The sequence below is a fragment of the Poecilia reticulata genome, chromosome 1 (assembly GCF_904066995.2).
Source record: "Poecilia reticulata chromosome 1, P_reticulata-male-v2, whole genome shotgun sequence".
NCBI lineage: Eukaryota > Metazoa > Chordata > Actinopteri > Cyprinodontiformes > Poeciliidae > Poecilia > Poecilia reticulata.
In genome coordinates, this window is record NC_088830.1 from 28,110,737 (window position 1) to 28,135,021 (window position 24,285).

At 35.8% G+C, this 24,285-nt stretch overlaps 1 protein-coding gene across 4 annotated transcripts in view; it reads right to left on the minus strand.

Moving 5' to 3' along the window:
• LOC103470494 (glutamate receptor 2-like) overlaps positions 1-24,285 on the minus strand; it is a 51,473-nt gene that overhangs the window by 5,695 nt on the left and 21,493 nt on the right. Inside the window, exons 9-19 of one of the 4 annotated variants that reach the window (XM_008418989.3) lie at positions 24,116-24,220; positions 23,930-24,034; positions 22,830-22,893; positions 21,857-21,999; positions 20,844-21,059; positions 20,449-20,603; positions 19,241-19,439; positions 18,189-18,436; positions 11,709-11,823; positions 8,118-8,252; positions 3,634-3,809 (exon numbers count right to left, since the gene is read on the minus strand). In XM_008418989.3, the coding sequence (XP_008417211.1) occupies positions 3,639-3,809; positions 8,118-8,252; positions 11,709-11,823; positions 18,189-18,436; positions 19,241-19,439; positions 20,449-20,603; positions 20,844-21,059; positions 21,857-21,999; positions 22,830-22,893; positions 23,930-24,034; positions 24,116-24,220 (1,656 nt within the window). In that variant the 3' untranslated portion in view covers positions 3,634-3,638. Of the gene's footprint in view, positions 1-3,633; positions 3,810-8,117; positions 8,253-11,708; positions 11,824-12,517; positions 12,633-18,188; positions 18,437-19,240; positions 19,440-20,448; positions 20,604-20,843; positions 21,060-21,856; positions 22,000-22,829; positions 22,894-23,929; positions 24,035-24,115; positions 24,221-24,285 lie in introns of all 4 variants that reach the window. The other 3 variants (XM_008418980.3, XM_008419006.3, XM_008418997.3) reach the window with 3 other exon arrangements.

Genomic DNA, 24,285 nt, shown 5'->3' on the forward strand with positions numbered 1-24,285 from the left:
ATGCAACCATACGTTCATTGATACACATTCTCTAAACTGAGATTACACTGCACAATAGTTGTATATTTAAAAAAAACAGTGAAAGAATAGGCTAATAAAAATTTGTCATATTTAAAACCATCTTCTTTATATGAGCAATTTATGTTAAAAAGCTTAACAAATCCTGGACATATTAATAAATAATCAGATATGTTAATGTTATTAATCCACACAGGCACAAAAATGTATCTTTTCACAGATTATTTATCATCTATTTCACTGTCATGGCATCATGACAGTTTTAATAAATATATATAAAACATTGTAGCAAATGCATTAAGATCAAGTAAGTCAGAAAAAGTTTCTCCACATGAGTTCAGCAGCACTGGACGACTGCTGGAGAATCAATGCCACTGCTAATCAAATATCTCAACAAAAGCCCAATAATATTCCTTAATCTCACAATTTTTCTACAGAGGCTTTACTCACCTCAGGATGCTGGATGCTTGAAACTAAAAACAAAAACTGTTACTTACCGTTTGATTCATTCTCATAGTAATTATCTAACCCCTGGAACATTTTATTCTCAGATAGTAAGCTGATCCTTTTTAATGAAATAAACAAAATAAATAAAATGAGATGGCGATGTTACAGAACAGTAACAAACCTGATGCAGCAGAACACTGAATTCTACTCTACTGAACTAAGTATAAGCATAACATTATAAATATGAGCACATCAAAAAGACACATGTTTACATCCACATGTAATGTCTTTTCAATTCGCCAGCACACAAGTATAGGAAACAATGTGACAGCTGCTTTGCGTACCAGTACATGTTCAGTTTAGTGTAATTAATTACACATCAGACATAAAATAACAGCTACATGTAATGTAATCTTTAATCTCATTGTGCATGTGTACAGTGAAAAATAATAAATTGTAATTCTAATAGTAAGTGGTTGACAAAATTAAACAAAAAAAAAACTCAGTTGTATGGGAATGAAAATACAGTTACCTTGATTTGATTTGTGTCAGAGGTGGTGTGCTTAATACCACTGAATTGAAATTAAAGCTGTAGTGTGCAACTTTTATCAAAAAAATACTTTTCCATATTTGTTAAAACTGTCATAATGTTGTGACAGTATAGTATGAGATGGACAATCTGTGAAAAGATCAATCTCCTTCCTGAGCTACTATTGCCATCTGAAGAAAAGCATAAAAAACAACCAATCAGTGCCAGGAGGCGGGTCTTAGTGCTGTCAATCACAATCTCATGCGGCACCGCTCTCCACCTTAGTCTCTGCTACGCTGCAAGCTAGCAAAGCCTATTCTGAATGCTAAGGCTACCACAGATGGTTTTCCTGTAACGGTACGTTTTTTTCATTAGCACATTGAGCATCAAGTACATGAGGTTGATTGACAGCCTGGTGCATTTCTAATCTTTTCCCAGATTATCTGTCTCATAACAACCTGTCACAACATGATAACAGTTTTAACAAATATGTAAAAAACTTTACAAAATTTCAACAAAAGTTACATACTGTAGCATACCGCACAGCATTCTGGGAGATGTAGGGAGAAGAAAGGCTTTAGGCTGCTCAACCTGTCACAGTGCTAAGCAGAGTTAGTGGAATCAGCTAACTCACTCACTCTTTGGTTACCTAGCAACTCACTCACTCACTCTTTGGTTACCTAGCAACTCACTCACTCTTTGGTTACCTGGCAACAAACTGTAGAGTAATTTGAGGAGCAGCAGTTTAAGGTTTCACCACCAATTTTTAACCATGATTGGTTAAAAATTAAAAACAATGTTGTGGAGTGAAAACTGTGGATAAAACAGAAAAGGTCACCGCACCAGTTAAAACAAAAAACTAATCAACAATTATTGATATTGACTGATATAAAACTTTTATGATATGATAAGTTTTTCAGCCATATTATCCAAAACTACAATCGTTTTAAAGGCATTATAAGGCCATAAGAACCAAAGTCCAAGAAACGTCTGTATTCAAACATTTACCATTCTGTTAGTGGTCATTTGATTAGGATAAAAATCAACTGCAAGGAATGATTTGAAAAGTTACGACCGACCCCCTCATCTGAACAACGGGTTTAAAAGACTGATATTAGGATCAAATACATTTAAATAGTTGTTTCATTTTTGATGGTTTGTCTATAAAATTTGAAATATTTTGTGTTTTATGTTGAAATCTGGGTTCTTATTTTGGTATTACTAACTTTAGAGGAAGTAAATTCAACGCTTTAACTATTCACAAACATTCTAAACATAATAAGCCAGAAGCTTAAAATTACTTAATGTTGTTTTTGCTATTTCTACATAGTTGATTTTGATAATACCACCAAAATAAGAGCCCAGATTTCAGACTAAAACAGAACGCACTTTGAATTTTATTGTTAAATAAGCAAGCATGAAAAAAAACCAACTATTTAAATGCATTCAGCCATATTATTTCTCTACGTCCACCTTCGATAAGTTATTTCAAAGAGGATGATTGGCTATAAACTAAGAAAAGTGCTGGAGAAAAATAAATTACAAAGGACCAGAGGAAAAGGGTAACAGTGGCAGAAGAGGAGTGAAAAACCAAAAAAGAGGGAAGAACAGGAGAGGGAAGAAGGAATACTTTCAGAGAACACACAGGAGGAGAGAAAGAGGCTGAAGAACTGGTCAGAGGAGTGAAGGGAAATGGGAGCAGGAGTGAGCAAGCTTCAGGATAAGGAGTAAACAAATGCCAGGATAATCACAGCCATACACAGTTTTGACCTTTAATTTCCTTTGCATGCCAGTGTGGGGTTTTTCTGTTATCAAAATGGCTGAATTCATGTCATACCTGGATTTATGGTAATTAAATCCAGTAATTGTCATCTTCAGTGGCAAATCCAGTTTCACAGCAGAGAATATAATCTATTTTTTTAATAGTCTGAAGCTGTTTGTTCCCGTTTTTCTACAGCACCTAAGTAAAAGCAGATCATTTAGAAAGGATCCTAGGAAATAATTTACAACGGCGTATTAGGGTAATTATAGTTAAAAAAAAGGAGGAGTATATTTCAGAGAAAAACTCAAAAATTCTGGGTTTAATAAATTTTCTCAAAAAATTTGAAATTTCGAAAATTTGCAAGAAAAAAAACAGAAATTCTAAGATTAAAGAATGAATCTTTCATTAAAATTGAGAAAAAGCTGAGAAATTCTAAGATTAGTCTAAAAAACCCTGAGAAAACAGAATTTCAGATTTTTTTTCTTGCAATTTTTTTGATTTTTCAAAATCAGAAATGTATTAGTTTTTTCTTGGAAAAATTACTCCTCCGCCTTCTGTATTTGTTTTTTTTTACACAATGGCTCTAGTATGGCGTCATAATTTCTTCTGAGCAAGAATTTAGAGAAAAAAAAACATATTACTAAGTAGGTAAAGAATATGTAAAAAATATTCAAATATTTTGTCATTTATTTACCACTCTCCTTGCTGTATCTTTTAAGATATCTTCTGTGTGTTTTGTAAATCACACACATTGGATATGTGCCACTGAAGATGCTCAGCACCGAATCCAGCTGACCCGGGAAGTGCCGCCTGGTTAAACCTTTGTCTATGGCTGTGAGGTGAGCAAAGTTTTAGCTATCAATCATCACTCTCCTACCCGTGTTAGATCTTGACGCTCTCAATGCCGTAAACGTTGTAGCCTTCTTTATAGGTGGCGTAGTTTGGCTGGTGGCTGGGAGACAGCAGGTTGTAGTTGGGGGCATGTTGAGGAGAAGACAGAGTGTGTGTGTAGTTCCCTGTGTGCTGGGGTGATGAGAAGGTGTTGGCTGCCACCTTTACAACGGAAATAAAGTCAGCGTTATTGCTTTACTGATTTAATTATAGAACAGTTACTCTTCAGCTGATTGACTATTATTATTTATTAATTTATTTTTGTTGCAACATTAAAATACAAGTTTGAGTACGACAACATTTTCTGAAGATGCTTTTATGTGACTAGAGGCTACATTTAAAGGGGCAGTATTATGTTAAATCAACTTTTTTTTTTAGCTTTACATCATGTTATAATGTTATTCCCTCATCAAAAACACACCTGGAGTGTTGCTTTGATTCTTTCATGCATGGTTGACAAATCATTTAATCTCCATGGCAACCATTCAGCAGTGCAAAAATGCTCGGGTGGACCTAGTTCCAACTCCGAGACGCAGCTCCTTCTCAGATTCAGAGCTTCCCAATTTCAGCCTCACAGAGCAGCACGCCCCCACTCAGCTCCTTCAGACTAGCCAGCGGCAATTAGCAAACGCCTAGTGAAGCTGCGCATCAGCGGAGCTCATTATACAGGCTACTTCTCAGTGGTACTCTGGTAAAAACGATGTCAAAGGGTTAATAGAGGAGCCCTGTTGTGATGACTTCCTGAAGGCGGAGTTTCAGAAAGAGGAGCAGCTTCTTAAAGAGACAGAGGCCCAATTTCAAGGCATTAAATTACAAAGCCAAATGAAGTCATATTTGATATGTACAGCATTTTTATAACAACTGGAGGTAACATAGTTACTTGATTGTGCTATAAAAACACATAATATTGCCCTTTTATTTTAGGTTTTCTATGAAAGCATTGAGATTTACATGTCAGCAAGAATGTAGCATCGCCAATATGCAAAATCCACATCCACACAACAGACGATTCTGTGGCAAAAAACTTTGGGGTCCATTCAGTGGCGTTCAGGAGCTCAAGTTGAAAAAAGAGAACATGAAACCACCGACTGCCTTAGTAAAGTAAGACTTATTACAGGAAGCGATGTTTGGTAAAATTACAAATATGTGCTATATGTTAATATAAGCTTTTAAATCCAGCCACACACTTTACACTGTAAAAAAATAATTAATTTAAAGCTGTAATATATAACTTTTATAAAGTATATATTTTTACATATTTGTTGAAACTCTCACCATGTCATGACAGTGTGGAACAGATAATCTGTGAAAAAAAAATCAAGCTTCACTGCCTTTTCCAGTCCAGTGTTCCCAGTTCTATCTAGAAACAACCAATCAGAGCCAAGAGGTGGGTCTTAGCTCTGTCAATCACAATCTCGTGTGCAGCTCTTGTGTATGCTAATGCTACTTAGCATAGCCACTAATAACGGCAGATAATTGGTTTTCCTGTAATGGTCATTTGTTTCTCTGCCTTTAGCACATTGAGCAGCGAGTATATGAGGTTGATTGACAGCCCTAAGACCCACCTCCTGGCTCTGATTGGTTGTTTTTGGTTGGGAGCGATGCTTCAGACAGCAATACCACCTCAGGGAGAAGACGGAGGAGATCTGTACTATCTGTACTATCCCAACATAGCAACCGTTTGAACAAATATGTAAAAAACAATATTTTTAAATAAAACTTACATACGAGTACTATATTATTTCAACATTTAAGTTTAATGGAGGCAAATCTGTGGATTTATTTTGTGACGCAGCAACTCAAACACCCTGCTCCCCTGTGTTTCATCAAAAAAAAATCAAAAGGCAAGATATCAGGAAGACAACTGTCGATGTCCACAAGTCATGTCACATTCATATGTTTGAACAATTATACACAAGCATAAACAGAATGGGAATGTCCACACCTCACAGTGTTCAGGTCTACTGGTTGGAAATGTGCAAATTTCCACATCTAAAACAAAAGACGTTGTGGAAACGATGGCTAAATGTCTGCAGTGAAACAAATCCTTTACCAACAGGAGCTGAAAGGCCGCTCAGAGAAGAAGCCTTCACCACAAAAAGGAAAATAATAAGTCAGATTACAGTTTGCAAATGCACCCAGACTTTTTAAAAAGATATCATATAATCTGATGAAGCTGAAATTGAAATTTTAAGACATGATGTTAATTGTTAAAGAAGGAAGATTGAAAAGCCTAAAAACACCACATCCAATGGGAAATATGGGAATTACAGCATCATGTTTTTTTTTTTTGCTGCATGAGGAGCTGGTGTGCTTGGCTAAACAGATGGCATCATGAGGAAAGAACATTATGTAAAAGTCTAGAAGCAACATCTCAATCCATCAGCAAAGATGCTAAAGTTCAAGCAGAAAAGAGTCAAATGGACAACGACCATAAACATACTGCTAAATTAGATAAAAGTGATTTAATGAAAGCAAAGTCAGTGCTTTGCAGTAATTATTCCATAGCTGAGTGAGAGCAAGATGGCTTATAAACCTGATTTCATTTCACTAAACCTGCCAAGAGGAATGGGCCACAATTACAGTAAATCAAAACATTTCATCCAAATCAAACCCAAACACTGGAGAAATGTATGTAAAAGGTAAAAATGTGTTTGCAGTGCATGTAAATATATGATTTCATTTGTCTTTTGTACATGTTTAAGGCTACGTTTGACTTCTTACTTAAGCATCTCCATTTGGACTTCTTCGTTTTGTAAATAATGAATTAATTGAATCTTTTGTGTGTGGTTCAATGCAGCTGAACATAGATGTGACAAATTTTAGAACCTGATGAAGACAAAAGAGAATTTCCAACCGAAACAAGTCCAACAGTTACACTGACCAAACCGTGTATGCACAGACAAATCCAGCGGTTTCCAAACTTCTGCATGAATCCAAGCACATTTAATTTGTACATTGAATCCACATGGAATTGAATGCACATAAGAGAAAAATACACGAAAACTACGCTCTGTCTACAAGTTGGAAGTAGTTAGAAACACTTCTGAAGAAGATACGTATATATGCTGGTCAAATAATGTAGGAACGCAAACAATTAATTGGTGTATGATTAATTTTCGATTGATGGTTTGTTAGATTAAAATTAGTTCCAGCTGATTCATTAACAATATCAACTTAGACCGTCTTTCAGTGCTGTAGTTTGACCACCATTCAGAAGAGGGCGCCACTGGTCATCCTTAAGTGGAGCCAGCTGTAAGTGAAACAAAGATGGCAGCAAAGAGAAAAGGTCCAAATAAATGGAGTCCGGTGTGTGATGGAAAATGCTCTTTACGTGGTTTTGTTTGAAAATATAAACATTCGAGAAGCTCCAGCAGTTTCTGTCCACTTTGTACGACATCGTATTAGGGTAATTGTAGATAGAAAAAAAAGAGTAAATTTCCACCAAAAAACTCAAGAAATTTCAAAAGAAATTGGAAATTTTTGACTTTTGAAAATTTTCAGAGTTTCAGAAATCAAAAGTCAAGGATTTGAAATTTAGAAAACTCACAAATAAGACCTGTCTTACTGTACAACATGGCACATTTTCACAGAGGACAGTCTGACCCAGCCAGCAGTTGAGTTGAAGGCAATGTGTGTCCTTATTGTCCTTTCAAGGACAGAAAACGCAACAAGAAACAATCTAACCAATAAAGAAATTATTATTTGGGTAGTAAAAATAACAAAAAGGAGGAGGAAGGCCACGCCCACCAACAGGATCCCTGTTGGGGGGCGGATACGGATCGATCCCTGTGAGTTTCTTGCAGCTCGGCTCGAATCTGTGAAATTTAGAACCAAACATATGGCAATGGCGGCCTATGTGACTTCAGCACGCCGCCACTCTCTCATCCCCCACTGAAACCGGTCAGTGTTAGAAACCAAGTCACACCAACATGTCTTCTGTCAGTGGACACATTTTCATGTTGATTAGGTCAAAGTGGTCAGATAGAGACCATTCAGAATAAACATGACACTTCCTGTCCTCAGTGGACTTGGCTTAAGTGATGTAATCACTTGACCATTGGGCATTGAACGGGACCGGATGTGGAATTTATTTATATTAATAATTATAAATATAATGTAAAATAAATAATAAAGAATGGCATTACTCAGAGCATAGAGCGTAGCATTAGACTAAATAGATCTTCCCTTGTGGATCAGGCACATTGCCACCAAGACCCAAACAAGATTGTTTTTTCAATATCAGGGCTGATACTGATATCTGATATCACTATTGGATTGGTGCATCTCCAGTTTAAAGGATATAAATAATTTTTATATAATACTATAAATGTAAATAGTTAGAGGAAATACAAAAGGGAGGATAAAAATTTGTCTAAAATATAACATAAGCTTACAAATTAACACTATCAAAGTGGAAACACAAAACAAATCCTTTTAATGAAATTTAAGCAAAGTGTAAAAACGTACCTTCATCTTTTTGGCTTCAGCACGGCTCTTGTAGCAGAACTCTACCAGTGCCACCATCATGGCGAGACCCAGACCTCCAACCAGGATGTAGAAAACTCCTGCCACGTTACTAAGCGACAGAGCGCTGGTCTTTTCCTAGCACACAAACAAGTGTGCACACACACATGCACCCACACACACACGCAAGAGAAAAATAAAAACAACAAAAAACAGGACACCCAGAAAATAGTGTTGGTGTGACATAACTACAAACATGATTTTATCAACACACAAATTTAAACAAAACACTTTGGTTAGAACCATTAAAATAACAAATAATTCTGCACACAGACATATAAACTTTGGATATCACATCATAGTTTAATACTGAAGTTGTATATTATGTATCTAAACCTCACCCGTTAATGAAAGTGTAGATTCTTTTAAATAGTGTATTTGCTGTTCCTTTTCACATTGTTTTCAAGTTCATATCAGCATTCCTTACAATAATACTCTATAACATTGCAATCATAAGACTACTTTGTCGTTGTGAATAACAAACATCTCAGTTTAAAACTAACACTGGACAAATGATTCTTATCTCACTGCATACAGATGTTGCAGATGTCATGGTGGAGCCAGTTGGTACATTAAGACACAAATACATGTGTTTTTTTAAAGCATAATTTCAAAACCAAATAAACTGTATTCATATTGCTGCTGTGGTTTAAAATCCCTTTAATAAAATTCCAGAGAAAGTTCTAGAGGAGTTTTGAGCCCCTACACAACTACAACTGTGGATGTTTATTTCATATTTTACTTTAGTGATCCAATTAAAAACAACCATTTTTAGGAGAAAAGTTATTTAGGCTTCGCTTACATGAGATCACTGCCTGGGAACTGGCGGTATTTTTGGATGTTTTAGACGGCACTGTCGAAAACACCTCGAGCCAGCTGTAGTTGTCATGTCAGGCCACTAGATGGCACTGAGATTTTTGAACGTCATCTAACTAGACACCAGCTGGACCTGAGTGAAGTTGCCCCCCCACCTTCTTCAAATCAGACAAAATTGGTGTCAAACGTTTGTGCTACGTTTGTGCAGCAAAAATGTTAGTTTGTGCCACTATCATTTTAAAGATATAAAGAAATGTTTCTAGAGGTCATCCAAGGTCAACCAGCCCCCCACCTCCTTCAAATCAGACAAAATGGGTGTCAATCAATTCAGCTACGTTTGTGCAGCAAAAATTTTTTGTTGTGCTGTTTTGGCTTTGAAGATAATAATGAAAGTGTAAAGGTCAAAAGGTCAACCAGCCCCCCCACTTTTATGAAATCAAACAAAATTAGTGTCAAACGTTAGTGCAACAAAAATGTTTGTTTGTGCCGCTATCATTTTAAAGATGTAAAGAAAGTTGGATTTCATATATCCAACTTGGGGAGTTGGAAAGCTGGTTTGAGAGACTGGTCGCTGGTGGTGTGTAAACAAACAACAGTATCGCAATAAAAATATTATAGTTTAAATGAAGAGTAAGAAAACTTTTTATTTTATGTTCCTACTCGTCGTGACTGATACAGATGATTATTTTTTATTTTTCTAAATATCAATCACTCTCAACCAGGTTCTCAAAAACAATAAATACATGTCGTTGACAACATTACTAATGGTGCACTAATGTACCCAGTGGCTCCAGCATTGCATTGCTATGAAGCAGTTCTAGTCAGACGTTTACATACACTCATCCTGTGTATTAAGGTAATTCTATCTCTTTAGTGATTCATTTGAACAGTTCATTTTCCTATGTAGGATGATAATAAAAGCTCAAATATATTCATACATGTGGACAGAATTGTTGGTACTCTTCGGTTAATGACAGAGAAACCCACAAAGGCCTCTGAAATAATTTAAAACTGGAAGAAGTGATAATAAAAAATTACTGAAAATTGATCAATGAAAATCAGACATTGCTTTTCAAATATGGTTCAGCACCTCTAGAAAAGATTGAAAATAATTTGACCATAAGGACATTTTAAAATAAAATTTGTCCTCTATGTGTCTGTCCATTTAAAGTGTGGCATAGTTATATTCAGTAAATTAAAATATACGTCCCGATGAATCTAGATCTTTTGTCAGATTAAAAGTACATTTAGAAAATAACCTATGCTCAGGTATTGAACATACTTTTCAATAAGCCCACATTTCTGCTTTCTAAAAATATTTTTTTCATTGTCTGATACCAATTTCAAAACGCATCAAGCAATTTTGCGGTTTGTTGCTTGAGTTGTGTTGCTAGGTAACGGGCAGGGCTGGCTGGGGTTGCTAGGTAACTGGCCATGCCTGCTGATTTCTAACATTACATTCTGAATGTTTTTGAAATGGCTCATTTTCCAGACACCAAAAAACACCAGCCGGGCATTTTTTTTTTTCTTTTTTAGCACTTGCACTGGAAGTACAAAAATGTGACTTTTGAATGATATGTTCCCTTTAAGCTGCTTGTTGTAAAATTTGTCTACCTTAAAAAAAATTGAAGTTTCAAATAAATCATTAAAACCCTAAAATTAATATGATTTTCATGTCAAATCTGAGTGTAAGCAGACTTCTGACCGGTGTAGTTTCTGTGGACCCTGCATGCTAAATTGCACAACATGACCATTCATGCTCCTGTAAACCCACAATGTGACTCTTATGAAACTTTTACCAACAGATGGCAATAATATCTAATGATTTTACAAAGTATCCTCTCTTCTGCAGTTGAATTAAAGCCCAAAATCATCCACAAAGATGTAAAAAAAACCTGCCAGACAAATGCTTGTTTGTTGCTGAATGATGGCAAAACCAGTTATCATCATAAAATAGTTATTTACTTGCAGACAGGTTGGTATGGATAGCTTTTATCCTTTAATAGCTTTAACTAGATTATTTTGTGTGATAATATAACTGGTTTGATGACATAAAACATTTAAAAGCAAAAATAGAAATCTGTGAAGGAGCAAATACTTTTCATTACAATGTAAATAAAATTAATGAGCTTTTTTACTAGCACTTGTCACTTCATTAACACTTTATATGATCAGAAACTACAGAACAAAACTAAAGAAATTCTCTTAACTGAAGTTTTCTTAGAGTTTTGCTAAAACAGATTATTTCTCCTTATTGTCACTAAAATTAATGGAAATAATACATTTCAATTAATACATTGATAAATAAAAGAAAACAGAAACATGTTTTATTCAGCTACATCGAGCAACTAATTTAGCATTTTTTCTAAAACAAGTGCAGCATTCTGGAAAACCCATTTACAAAATGTAATTAGAAATGTTTTTCATGCATTCATGCTAACCTCAAATGAAATTTTTGCATTTGAAGGAATTTTTTCTAATTTGTTGCTCGAGTAAAGGAGTAATAAGAAAGCAGGTAAAAAAAAACAAAAAACTATTTCGATTCACCTGTGGTCTGTTATTTCTCTTATCTGCATGAAACTAAAAAATACATTTGACCTTGTGTGTCCTCCACATAACACAGCTCGAGCTAAGCTGTCCTCCCTGTACTGTGCAAGCTTCCCATGCATTTACACGCGTGAACAGTGTGTTTGACTGACCCACAAACAGAAAACTAACCTTATTGGTGGAGTCCTTGAAGCCACACTCTCCTTTATCGTACCACCACTTGTTTTTCATCTTGTCTAGGGTCCCTTGCTCATTCAGTTTCAATACGGCAAGGTTTACTGGCACTCTTCAATGGGAATAACATAAATAACATCATTATCAATGTTATCTTATGTTATTAACGAGGCAGCAGTTCTTACCCTGTTCTCGTGACTAAGAAAGGGCCCACCAAATATTGGCGTGAGACGAATATTCCCTTAATCCCCTAATATTAACACACATAATGTGTTTTTTAATAAAGTGTTTAGTTGCTGGGCTCCTCGGTTTAGCGTCTGAGACAGATAATAAGAGGTGCTGCAATGAAAGGCTGTTGCTTTTTCAGCTGCAGTTCCCTGCCAGGCCGGAGCCTCTGATACACAGAGTTTGGACAAACTGTGTGCAAACTCTCTGCAAACAGCGCCCATGTTGCTGCCATCTGGTCTGAGGTCAGCTGACCCTCACCTGGATTCTACATTAGACCTCAACCAGACAGAGTGCAACATAACAGAAGAAGAAGCAGAACAGAGAACAGTGCCACCTGCTGGCAGTGAGTATAACCTGCTGGATTTATGACGTCAGCTGTAGTTCAGTTGTTTTTTGTTGTTGTTTTTTTTAAATCCCTGCTAACCTTAACATTTCCCTGTGGTCCTGTGACTGTGCTGCTTCTTCACATGTTCCACATTTACCAGACTGACCCAGTTTTACCTCTGCTTTGTTTCCTACTTTGCTTGTATGTGTGTGTGTGTGTGTGTGTTAGGTGGTGTGCGAGTGTGTGTATTAACCTTGCTCTCCCCTCCTCCGCTGCCGCATTCTCCCTTGTCATACCACCACTTGTTTTTCAGTTTGTCCAGCAGCCCCTGCTCGTTCAACTTTAACACCGCCAGGTTCACCGCATTTCTACATGAACACAGTGGCTGTTAGCAGTTCATTTCAGCTGTCAGTAACAATCCTCTGAAATGTAGCTAAATCAGCAACAAACATACTGCTCCAACTAATAATCCCTATTATCTACTATACTCTAAATTCATGATAAGAAAACAAACATTTGAAATTTAGATTTTTTTTTTATCCAGCTTGAGTGGAGCAGCATTAAGATGTCTCTGCTTATGGTGTTTGGGATTAATAACAGTAGAAATATATTGAAGTCAATCAGATTTGCTAAACATTTTGCTGAATAAATAACATCCAATTCAAAAACCTATTTCGGTCATACAGCGGCTTTAATGAATGTCAACCAAAAATGTAACTATCTACGCTTCCATTGACCACAAATTTGCGCAAATTGGAATTACAAAAATTATTTTTTTAAATGGAAACACGGCAATTTTGAAACAACAAAAGTGTTTTGATAAAAAACATTTGCGCTAGAATGCGGTTTTTTTTTCAGCTGGTATGTTTCACAAAACTGCAAAGGAAACACTATTTGCATCACACAAGTAACATGATCAACAACTGGATGTTACTATTGCTAGAAAAGACAAAGATGACAGGAAGTGGTAGGAGGACGATGGTGCGGCTTGTTTTCAATGATTTATTGCGTGAACTTATTCACATTTTTATTGTATTTCTTATCACTGCAATGGCAAAATTGTGTTTTTTCAACATTAGAGGAATATAGAATTTTGTGAACATTTGTAACATAAACGCAACTATTATCCCGCTAATTTCCAAAAAACACAATTTAATGTTTCCAATAAATAAGAAACACAATTAAAATCACACGTAAATAAGTTTATTCATGAAATAAGTCATTAAAAGACACGCTCCACCATCTTCTTTGTGGTTTGTGGCAGTAGTAACATCCGGTTGGTGGTTGATCATATGACTTGTGTGGGTTTTTTTTTTTTTAAATTGCCACATTTCCATTAAGAAAATTAAATTTCAAAATATCAAATTTCACACTTATGTGGTCAGTAGAAATGCTACAGTCGGGTAAGACGAGAAACTGTCTGGGTTGGATCTACTGCTGGCGAAAATAATAAAGTTTAATTACTGCTTTTTCAGTTGAAAAAACTTCATTCTCAGTTTGTAAAACAAATCACACAAATTAAATCACATTGTTGTAGTTACAGGCACATCAAGTCTCAAATCACGTCGAGGAAAGTGTCGATGGAATCATGAACTAAAAGAAAATGGTTTTGTCATGACATTCCAAATTATTTGAGCCAAGAAAAAATATATTCAGTAAACAGAAGCAATATAACCCTAAATAAATGGCTCAGTCATCACCAAGCCTAGTTAGAAAGATATTCCTTCAAAGTTGGTTTAATTAACTTTTAACCAAAAATAGTAAGATTAAAGAAATGTTTACATACATAACATTTCCACAAAGAATGACACCAATAGTGTAAGAACTACACCTTTTATGGAGTCATATTTTGACTATATGCATTTTGACTACTTTTCTATTAACTCTAGTCTACACTAAAGTAAATGCATTAAACACAAAAAATATAAATAAAACAGCTTTTAAGTTGCTTGAGGTCTGCAAGTACCATTACAGAAGAAAAGTTCCTGAACAAGTCTACGCTTTTTTGCAGATTAGACTTCAGTTACTTAAAAAAAAATTATATATATATATATATATATATATATATATATATATATATATATATATATATATATATATATATATACACACACACACACACACACACATATATATATTTTTTAAAGACACTTTTGGTTTGGAATAAATAATATTTTCTTGTACTCAATCTGAAACAAAAGATGTGCCCCTAATCACAACAATCTAATTAATTTTATTATGTATATCAAACAATACAAAGCCAACAAATTCAGTTACTAAATTTATAATTTTGTTTCACATATGATAATTTTTTGCCAACAAGTAAAATCCTATGACAGCATTTCCAGGCCTTCTCGCAACATTAGCTCTGAACTACAGCAGCCCCCTAACAGGCAGAAACATACAGTAACTAGAATTAATTTAATATGATGTGATCACACAGAAATCTGTCAGATCTTATATATATATGAAAAATAACCAACAGAGCTGTTTAAACTTTACTCCTTTATATATTTTTAATAATCAATGGAGCTGAAAATAGCACTGTTTGGTGTGCAACATGCCAGATAAGGATCATCTTCTGGGGCTAAAGCTGCAATATGTAACTTTTATAAAAACTATGTTTTTCATATATTTGTTAAAATTATCACAATGTCAAGACAGATAATCTGTGGAAAAAAATCAGCTTCTCTTCCTTCTCCCAGTACTAACTGCAGAAATACACTAGTCAGCCAGAAAGAACCAATCAGAGGCAGAAGGAGGGTCTTAGCGCAGTACATCAGCTTGTGTGTGGTCTGCCGCCGGCTTCCTCCCACAGTCCAAAAACATGACTGTTAGGTTAATTGGTTTCTCTAAATTCTCCTTATAGGTGCGATCAGCCTTTTCACTGATTATCTGCCTCATATTACACTGCCACAACATGGTGACTGGTTTAACAAAAACATACATATATTTTATAAATGTTACTGTAGCTTTAAGATAAGTATCCACTGCAATGCTAACAGCACTAATAGTGCTAAATGCGAATATGAAATGCTAAAGACAAATTAAAATAGGAATCATGTTGTCTGTCTTTGGAATTAATACAGAAATCCTGATTAATTGCAGATCTGTATAACCTCTCATACACACAGTGTGACATCACCCCTGGCCCTAATATATGAGAAACTAGTGATTAATCATATGGTTCTTTTGCAGTTTCAATAAATAAATAACTAAGAAATCTAAAACATAAAAAAGTAAAAAACAAAAAATTAAGTTTGAAAGAAATATTATTTTGTGCGGTGTAAGAAGAGGAAGAAGTTAGTGATCTGCAATGAGCTTAATTGAGTAAATAAGCAATGACTGCATGAATTGTTTTGATTAATGGGATTTTATATATAAAGATGCTTTTGTCCTATAAACCTGGAGGATTTCACCTGTTTATCAGTCCATCAAATAGATGAATAGATGAGGAAGGAAATCATGAACTGTGCCCATTAGTGAAACTGCTGTAGTCTTTTATATACGCTTTGCTCCATGAGAAAACTGATTAAACTTAAGTTCACAGTAATCTTTAGTTTAAAATGAAACTTGAGTGCTTTGTTTGTTTAGTTTTTGTTATAAACGAGGACCAGTACTCAGAGCTGAAATGCCAGTAAATGATTGAGTGACAACATAGAGCAGTGGGTTATAAAACGGTAAAAACCTGGAACAAATCCAGGATGATTGATGCACAGTGACTGGCTTAAATGTTTGTTATGCCCAATATTACCTGATGTGAGGTGGGTGCTGCTTTATTGTTTGATCTTTATCTTAGATACTGTTCAGATCTGACATATAAGGCTGACTTTTGTGGTAAATGACAGTAATGTAGTCCTAGTCAAACGTATTGATGGATTTGGATTTGGAAGGGGAGGAAATGAAATGGTGCCCTGCAGCTCAGTGTGGCTCTGGTAACCTTTATCAGCTACCTGGAGTTAAGAAAAATGATTGTTTTCTAAATCACTTATAAATTTAAATGCTGAAAATGACAGTTTTCTGAATAAAAACCCAAGAATGACAGAGAAAGAGAAAGAAAAAGAGAGAGGGAGAGAGAGAGAGAAAGCATGGAGCGGAGAACCATACAGCTATTGGCAGCTTGCTGAAAAGACAAAGAAATAAGAAACAACATGAGTGACAAACATGCAACACAGACAAATACGCATGCTTAATCATTCATTTTTCTATCAGCCCACCGATCGATTCAACCTACTGATTCATTATAGAGAAATAAATTGCATATTCAAATTACGCCTTCATTTCTGCATAGATGTAAAATCTCTAAATGAAACTGGTCAGGCAAGAATACGTAGAACCACATTAACCAGTTGTTAATATGAGAGAGCTTGTTCAACAACCATATGTACTGTATTGTGTAAGTTTATGTCAAAAAATGCAGAATTTTGGAGATTAATTTCACATATTTACAAGAAAAAACTTGGAATTTTTCTGATGTGAAAAAGTCAGAAATGTTCCATGATTAAAGACATAAATTTATGATATTAAAAGTAGGGTCTTCTCTGACATATTCATGAGTTTACAATGTCAGAAAACATCTTAGGCTTAATGTCATAAATCTAGGCCTTTAATCAGTGAATATTGTAATTTTTCCCACAAATGTTGTACTTTTTGACACGATAGAACAAGGGTAAATGCAATGCAGTTGAAAATTTGAGTGCACCGAGTTTTTGTGCTGGTGCCAGTGAAAAAAAGTTAATTTAGAGCCCAAAATATGGACCAGAACCTCTTGTTAAATCAATGCCATGAAGAATTAAGGCAAGCTGGAGGTCAAAGGTTCTCCAACTCACTTCATCAAGCTGTACCTAATAAAATGTCAGATCAGTTCATGTCTTACTATTTACACAGGATCTGTCTGTGGTTTAAGTTCAACCCTTTCTTAGATAAACTGCGGCAGCATTCTCTGCTCTGGGATCATAGAAACACAAAATAAGCAATTGTAAGTAGAAGATATGAGAAATTTGGGTTAAAAAGCATCATTATTGGTGAAGAAAACCAAATAAATTATGCTATAAAGTAATAAAACATCTGCTGTGACCTTCAGGGTGATTGAAAACACACATTCACATACAAACAAATGTTTTGGTCATACAGTCATAGACAACAACAATCCCCTGATTCAGGTCTTAAAGAGCATATTTCATAAATAATAATATTTATTTAACTTCATAAACTTAAAGTTTCAGTCTTACTGTTCCAGGAATACTGCAGGACAACATCAGTATTCCTTTTGTACCAGTCAAATACTTGGGAATATTACATTTATACTAAAAAATACTAACATATCTGTAGATATAGTAATGTAGTTATATTTAGCCTTGGATTTTAAGGTGTCAGTGACGCAAATAAGGAAATTCGGTGACTATTTTACATTCCTGATTGTATAGGCTCACTTTAAGACCTGGCGTCTGAAACAAACCGTCCCCCCCTCCACCCCCCATTGTCACGGTAACCACCCCCACCAGGGGTCAGAGGTGGCAACCACAGTAAAAATACAAACCACTGGGATGACGTCATCAGGGTAGGTGGATTATTATAACAACGAGTAGTGAGCTGCCATGCCCCATTCATCACACTCGCATACTGCAAAAACCCAACTGGCTCTAAGGCTTGGGACTAAAATAAGCGCTCCTCAGGGTGTGCTTTCTTTTTGTTTATGAGCATCGCTGCAGGTGAACGCAGCAGCAGCAGCAGCTCACACACTGGCTAGTTAACACCCGACGTCTCTGGCAGGTGAGCAGTCAGTGTATTTGGATCATTCCTTTTCTCGTGGAGAAAGGAACTGCGGGAGCGCCGAGGGAAACAGTATGCTAGGCAGCAGGTTAGTAGTGTGAATGGTACATGGCAGTGCAGGTTGGCTGGCATTGTTATACTGATCCACCCACCTTAATGGGGATTGTTTGGGCGTGGCAATCCCGTAGCCTTTGGAGTCCAGGTTTCCTCCCACTTTCATGGTGTCGCAGGGCTTCCTCTGCTCGATGTACTCGTTCATGGTGGACTCCAGCAGGTAGGCGTACTTCCCTTTGGACTTCCTCACACGCTGGACGCCCTCCGATGTCTTCTTGACAAACACAGAAGGCTCTGCGGATTTCATGTACTGCCACATCTTGTCAAACAAAGCGATTTTAGAGCGCTAAAAAAGAGAGACAAATACATTTATTTAGTTTTGTCTTGGTTGTTGTTATTTCAGGACAGGAAAGGCTTACTAGACAGAAACTTCATTTGTTTCCTTGACACCTGGTAGTCTTGTTCAATTGGGGACCAAAATTGCAACATTTGTTATATCTTCATCTGGTGCGGTTCGCCTTCACACTGCACTGTGCCAAACAAACCAAACCATTTGAAAAACCTGTTCCCTATCTCACCTGTGGTGGCGCTGCACTAAGAACCACTGAAGGAAGCAACATGAAAAGACTTCCAAAGAAGACAATGAGCGCAACTTCCTTCTCCACAAAATGTAAAAAATGGACTGGAGTCAGATTTTAGTGGTTGTAAGATTTCTCTTTTGTCTTTGGCTAACATGCTGGAGTTCCTCTTGGGTTGCTAGGCGACGGGCTGGGCACTGCACTGTTGCTAGGTAACGATGTAGTGCCTGTCACTTGTTACTTAATAATCGAGGGGGGGTTGAAACAACTAATTTCCAAAACTCAAAAAACATTAACTTATTTCCAAAAAATGACTGGGTGGTTTTAGAAACAACTGAGACCCAAATGAAAGCATAAAAACATGCAAAATGTGAATTTCACATTTTTATTAAAAGTTGGTTTTTAAGTATCTTACAAATGTTAAAATTATGACAAACATGTAAAAACGATTAAATGATGAATGGTGAGATGTGATTAAGGTTTCTTCCTGCCAGTCATTCCTCGTGTATCAATGGAAACATAGTTATTATTCGCCTTTAGGAAGAATAATTTGTTGTTGGAGAATACCTTACCCTGAAAAATTCTTTGGTTGACCCGGAGTCCAGCGTCCCATAAGCGATCTCTGTCTGCTTGGCGAGATCCTCAGCACTCTCAATGGGAGAAACCATTCTCTCCACCGTCAAGAAGGCAGCCAGGTTGGCCGTGTATGATGAGATAATGATCAGAGTGAAAAACCACCACACCCCTCCAACTATACGACCTGAAAGAGACCTGCATGCAGAAACACACAGCTCAGGTTCTGACCGGTGGATTCTCTCCTAGCTACAGAGACCCATTCACAAAATTAGAATATTATTGAAAAGCCCATTTATTTTAGACACTTTATCACTAAGTGATGTTTGAAAGTCTTTATTTATGTTAATTATGATGATTTACCACTTTGTTAATGAAAACATGACTTTTAGAAGCATTACATCACACCAATAAAATATACGTGTACCCTCATGAAATACTTTTTGCTTCTTCTACAATAAATGGTTGCGAGTTGGAAGTAAAGTTAATGACAGCTGTTATACGACACTTAGAGGGTCGGTCCAAACCTTTTTGGGGCCCTAAGCAGATTTTCATTTTGGGCCCCACATACCAAGAAGTCTACACCAGATGCTTTATCATTATTAAGCTACTCTGTGTCTGTACCATACCTACTATCATCAGCAACTCAAATTCAAAGTTCAAAGATACTTTATTGATCCCAAAGGGAAATTAAATAGCAATAATTAACAATATTAACAAATAATAATAGCGTTATTCGTATTGAGCCTACATCACATCAGTGTTATTATGGCTGCTAATTCTAATCTTACAGAAGTAGCAAGCAAAATATATATATATTTGGAATTTGAAATACAGAATGGTGTTTAAGTGTGTTGTATCAACATCAGCTGATTAACACTAAATATACAGCTTGGGGGCCCCCTGGTGGTGTGGGGGACCTAAGCAACCGCTTAACTCAGACATCCGTTGGGCCAGCTCTGTTTGGGACACGCTATGAAAAAATTTGCATGACTTAATTTGTGTTCCTAGCAGAAAAGCAACTTTTAGAATAAAGAAAAAGAAGAAAGAATAATTTCATTCCAAAGAGTGTTTGGTATAAAATGCTCTGAATGGGAACTGAGGAAATAACTTGTACAAAAAATATTGTACTACTTCACTAATACTTGATATTGATGAGCATATCATTTTTAAGTACCACATTAGTGACACGGTGTGTCGTACCAACCTTGGTGAAATGTCACAGCCCTGTCGCATGAACGCGCCCAGCGAGAACCAAAGAGAGTTAAAGATCCCAAACTCGTTGGTTGATTCAGTCGTCAGTGGCAACGCTCCGTCCTCTGGCTCCTCAAGCGTCCACTCATACGGGCTGAACCTCGACACCTCCAGGGAGAAATATTTTTCATTAACGGGTCATACTGAAGATTTTACACTGCAAAAGTATAAAATATTACCAAGTATTTTTGGTCCAGTTATTAAAACATTTACCTTTAATAAATAATTGATCATTTCACAGAGTAAAACACCAGTGTTAGATTACAAGCAGGTCCCATATATTACTGGTTCTATTTAAACTTCAGAGCTATTTATTATTCACATTTAGATATCTGAGGTTTCGCTCACCAGAAAGAGGACAACACTGACGCCGATGTAGGCGAAGACGATACACATCCAGATTTCATAGGCTAGTGGGTCCAGAAAGGAGAAGACGCCGGGTTTGGACTTCTGAGGCTTTTTGATCATGATTGAGATTCCCAGGGACATGAAAGGTTTGGAGAAATCAATCACCTCTTCCCGAACAAGAGTGATCGTCAGGGGAGCAACTGCTATATCTGCTTTCTGTGCAAGAGAAAAAACAAAGAGTTGGTTAAAATATCTGTTCCATCTGAACAGGACATCTGTCCTTCCCAAAACAAACATTTGTGATGTGTTACTTTTTAATTTAAATCGATTTGACCTCATTCAACCTGTCCTTTTACAGTATTTGGTCTTTTTGTAAATAAAGATTCACCAATACGATATTAATATCTGTATCGGTCCTTGAAATAAAACAAAACTAACTTATGAGTAACTTTTCAGCAAGATATTGGAGCTTGTTTTAAGTCAATACTTCATTAACACTGATAAAAAAAACTTGTTCAACTGGCAGATAATTTCTGTCATAAGACATTTCCCCATTTTATTTATAAGTGAAAAAATCTGGAATAAGTTACTTTTCTAATCAATATTGAGGAATTATTTATTTAAAAAAGCTCTTGTAGCTTTCTGAAAAATTGCTTGTAAGTTAGTTTTGTTTTATTTCAAGTGTACTAAGATATTTGCACAAGACACACCAAAAATACTTAGTGAGATTTTGTATTTTTGCAGTGAAGGCCAAACAAACTATATGCCTGAAAGCCCACAGTTATGCCATATATTATTAAAAGCCCTGGCAGATTTACATTTTAAAAATATCTATTTAGAAAAAAACTCTTTTTTGACTTTCTTTTCTTTTATAAAACTGTCTTTAATGATTTCTGTGAAAAGCTAAAAAATAACTCCACCAGTAAGCTGCAGTTCATCCAGACTGCTGCTGCCAGAGTCCTGACCAGCACGACCAAAACGGGTCACATCTGTTCCCAGAACGTCCAGCTTACCCCGTACACCAACTCTCCAACCATCCCGTTCCAAATCTTGGTCTCAGCATCTCTTGCTCCGTATTTTCCGTCTCCTACGATCCGAAGCTTGTAGCGTATCCCACAATGCTTTGCGATTTCTGCAGCCAGGTCAACGCAGTAGCCTAAAATAAAAGGACACAAAAACATGTAACATAAAGCAAATACTAAAATGACATTCTGTGCTCTGTAGGTTGGTGTGAATAAGCATCAATTCAGAACATAAGGAAAGTTCATCAGCTACTCTATTAACCCTTTCATAGTGGTCACTACAGAGGACAGCTATCTAAAAACCATTTTCTTGTACTTCTGGTGGATTTTTATGTTATAAATGCACACAGACCACTGAAGTGGACACTAATGCATCATAAAATACACCATCAACTACTGGCCATCAGCTGCAAATGCTAGAAATGATTTTTGTTAAATCCAATATGGCCGACAGACAAAAAAGCAACCAACCGACCCGGTACCTCCTTCTACTGTAGACGACCCTTGCAGGTAAAAAAAATATTGCAACATCAGATAACTCATAAAAAACAATACTACTGATGTATTTTTCAAAAAACAACTTTGTATTTGGAGAAAATTACAATTGATCACCTAAAAAGTAAAATAAATATTTTTTTCCCCAAAATTTTTTCCTACTTTTTTTTATGCCTTAAGAAAATTAATAAAAAAATTGAAAAAAATATCCAGACACAAAGGATCATAATTCATGCATGAAAGGGTTAAAAAACAGTTTCTTTGAAAACCTAGACAACAATGGTAACAATTTAGAAATTAAATTGGATTTGAATTTGACCGTCTGGTTTTTAGAGAAAGATTAAAAAGAGAGATAAGGGCAAACACTTTATAAATGTGCTATCAGCTCTAGAGAACTGTGTAACAAAAATGATCAATTTGTAGAACATCATTAAGTGTGGTTAAAAAACACAAACATCAACCATCATACCTTCGTAGCGATCATTGCCTTGAAGCTCATCAGCGTTCTTTTTTAGCATCACATACGGAGCTTCCTATAACCAGAAACATGCAGAAATCAGTAAAACTAAACTCAGCACAAAAAGCAACAACTATTTTATTATATCTTATATTATTTTTGTAGACTTGTACTGCTGGGAAGTCTGTTTAGTTTTCCAAAAATGGCTCCACATCTTTATGAAAAAGGTATTTGTAGGCTGAGGAACACAGCAGAGTATGCAGGTATTTAAAAAGTAATTATTTTATTTTGAAACTTCAACCATCCAATCCCAGAAAGGACAGTAATCAAAAACTCCTCAACCCACAAAGATTTTGACCTGTGACACAATGTAAGGAAAAATAAACAGACTTTTCAGTGGTATAACTTATTGCCCAAAACTCAAGGGTCATAGTTTTAGCTTCACCAAGCTCAAACTGTAAAAAAAAAAAAATCTTTTTAAGCTCCTTTTGCTAAACAATTACTAAAGGTTAATCCAAAAGATGGTGAACAGCTCAGCCCTACACTGTATTGATAAATTAAGCAGAAAGGCCTAAGCTTTTCACATGTTGATGTTGAAAAAAAATTATCTTTGACAGTAAAATGTTTATTTTCTTATTTAAAAAATAAGTTGAATTGCTCAGTTGCATTTGTAATGTATTTTTAATATTGCATGTAAAAAGATTTCAATTAAAAAATTGCAGAATGTGCCACTGTGACAGTTTTTTCATCCAATTAATTAATTAATCAGAAAATTAATTGATTAAAAAATTAACCAATTCATCAAAAATAATCGATAGATCCATTGATACCATTAATAATGATTATTTGCAGCACTAATCTTCACATTGACAATATAATTCTGGAGGATGTTCAGTTCACTGGATCAGTAGAACCAGTATAATACATGACAAAAATTTAAACTGTGTTTTTAAATTTCCAAACACAAAATTGAAAAAAAAAAAAAAAAAAAAAAAAGCACAGGAGTAAAGTTGTCTGCATAATGAGCTGAATTTTCTCTGAAATAATCTAGTTTTTTATGCAGACACATACATGTTCGATCTCATGATAACTGCAGTGTGATGGTGTCTTACCAGTATAGTTGTAACGATGACGGTTTTGTTTTCTATTCCCGTCGTGTCATTATTGATATCCTGCTTGTCTGCCTCAAACTTATGCGCTTCACTCCAAGTGCCAATCTGGAAGCACACAACGCAACAAAACGGTGATTTTAGTCAATAAAAACACAGACATATCATTAGAAAGTCTTGTTTTGTTACCTTTAGCGGTCCGCTGTTCTTCAGCTCCATGACTGCCACTGAGTAGTTGGTTCGCTTCCCATGCTGGTTAAACTGAATGTTTCCAGTTAAACCATTAACTTGAACCTGAAGACACCAAAAATTACTTCAAATCAGTGGTTCCCAAACTTTTTCTCCTGCGCCCCCCCCAG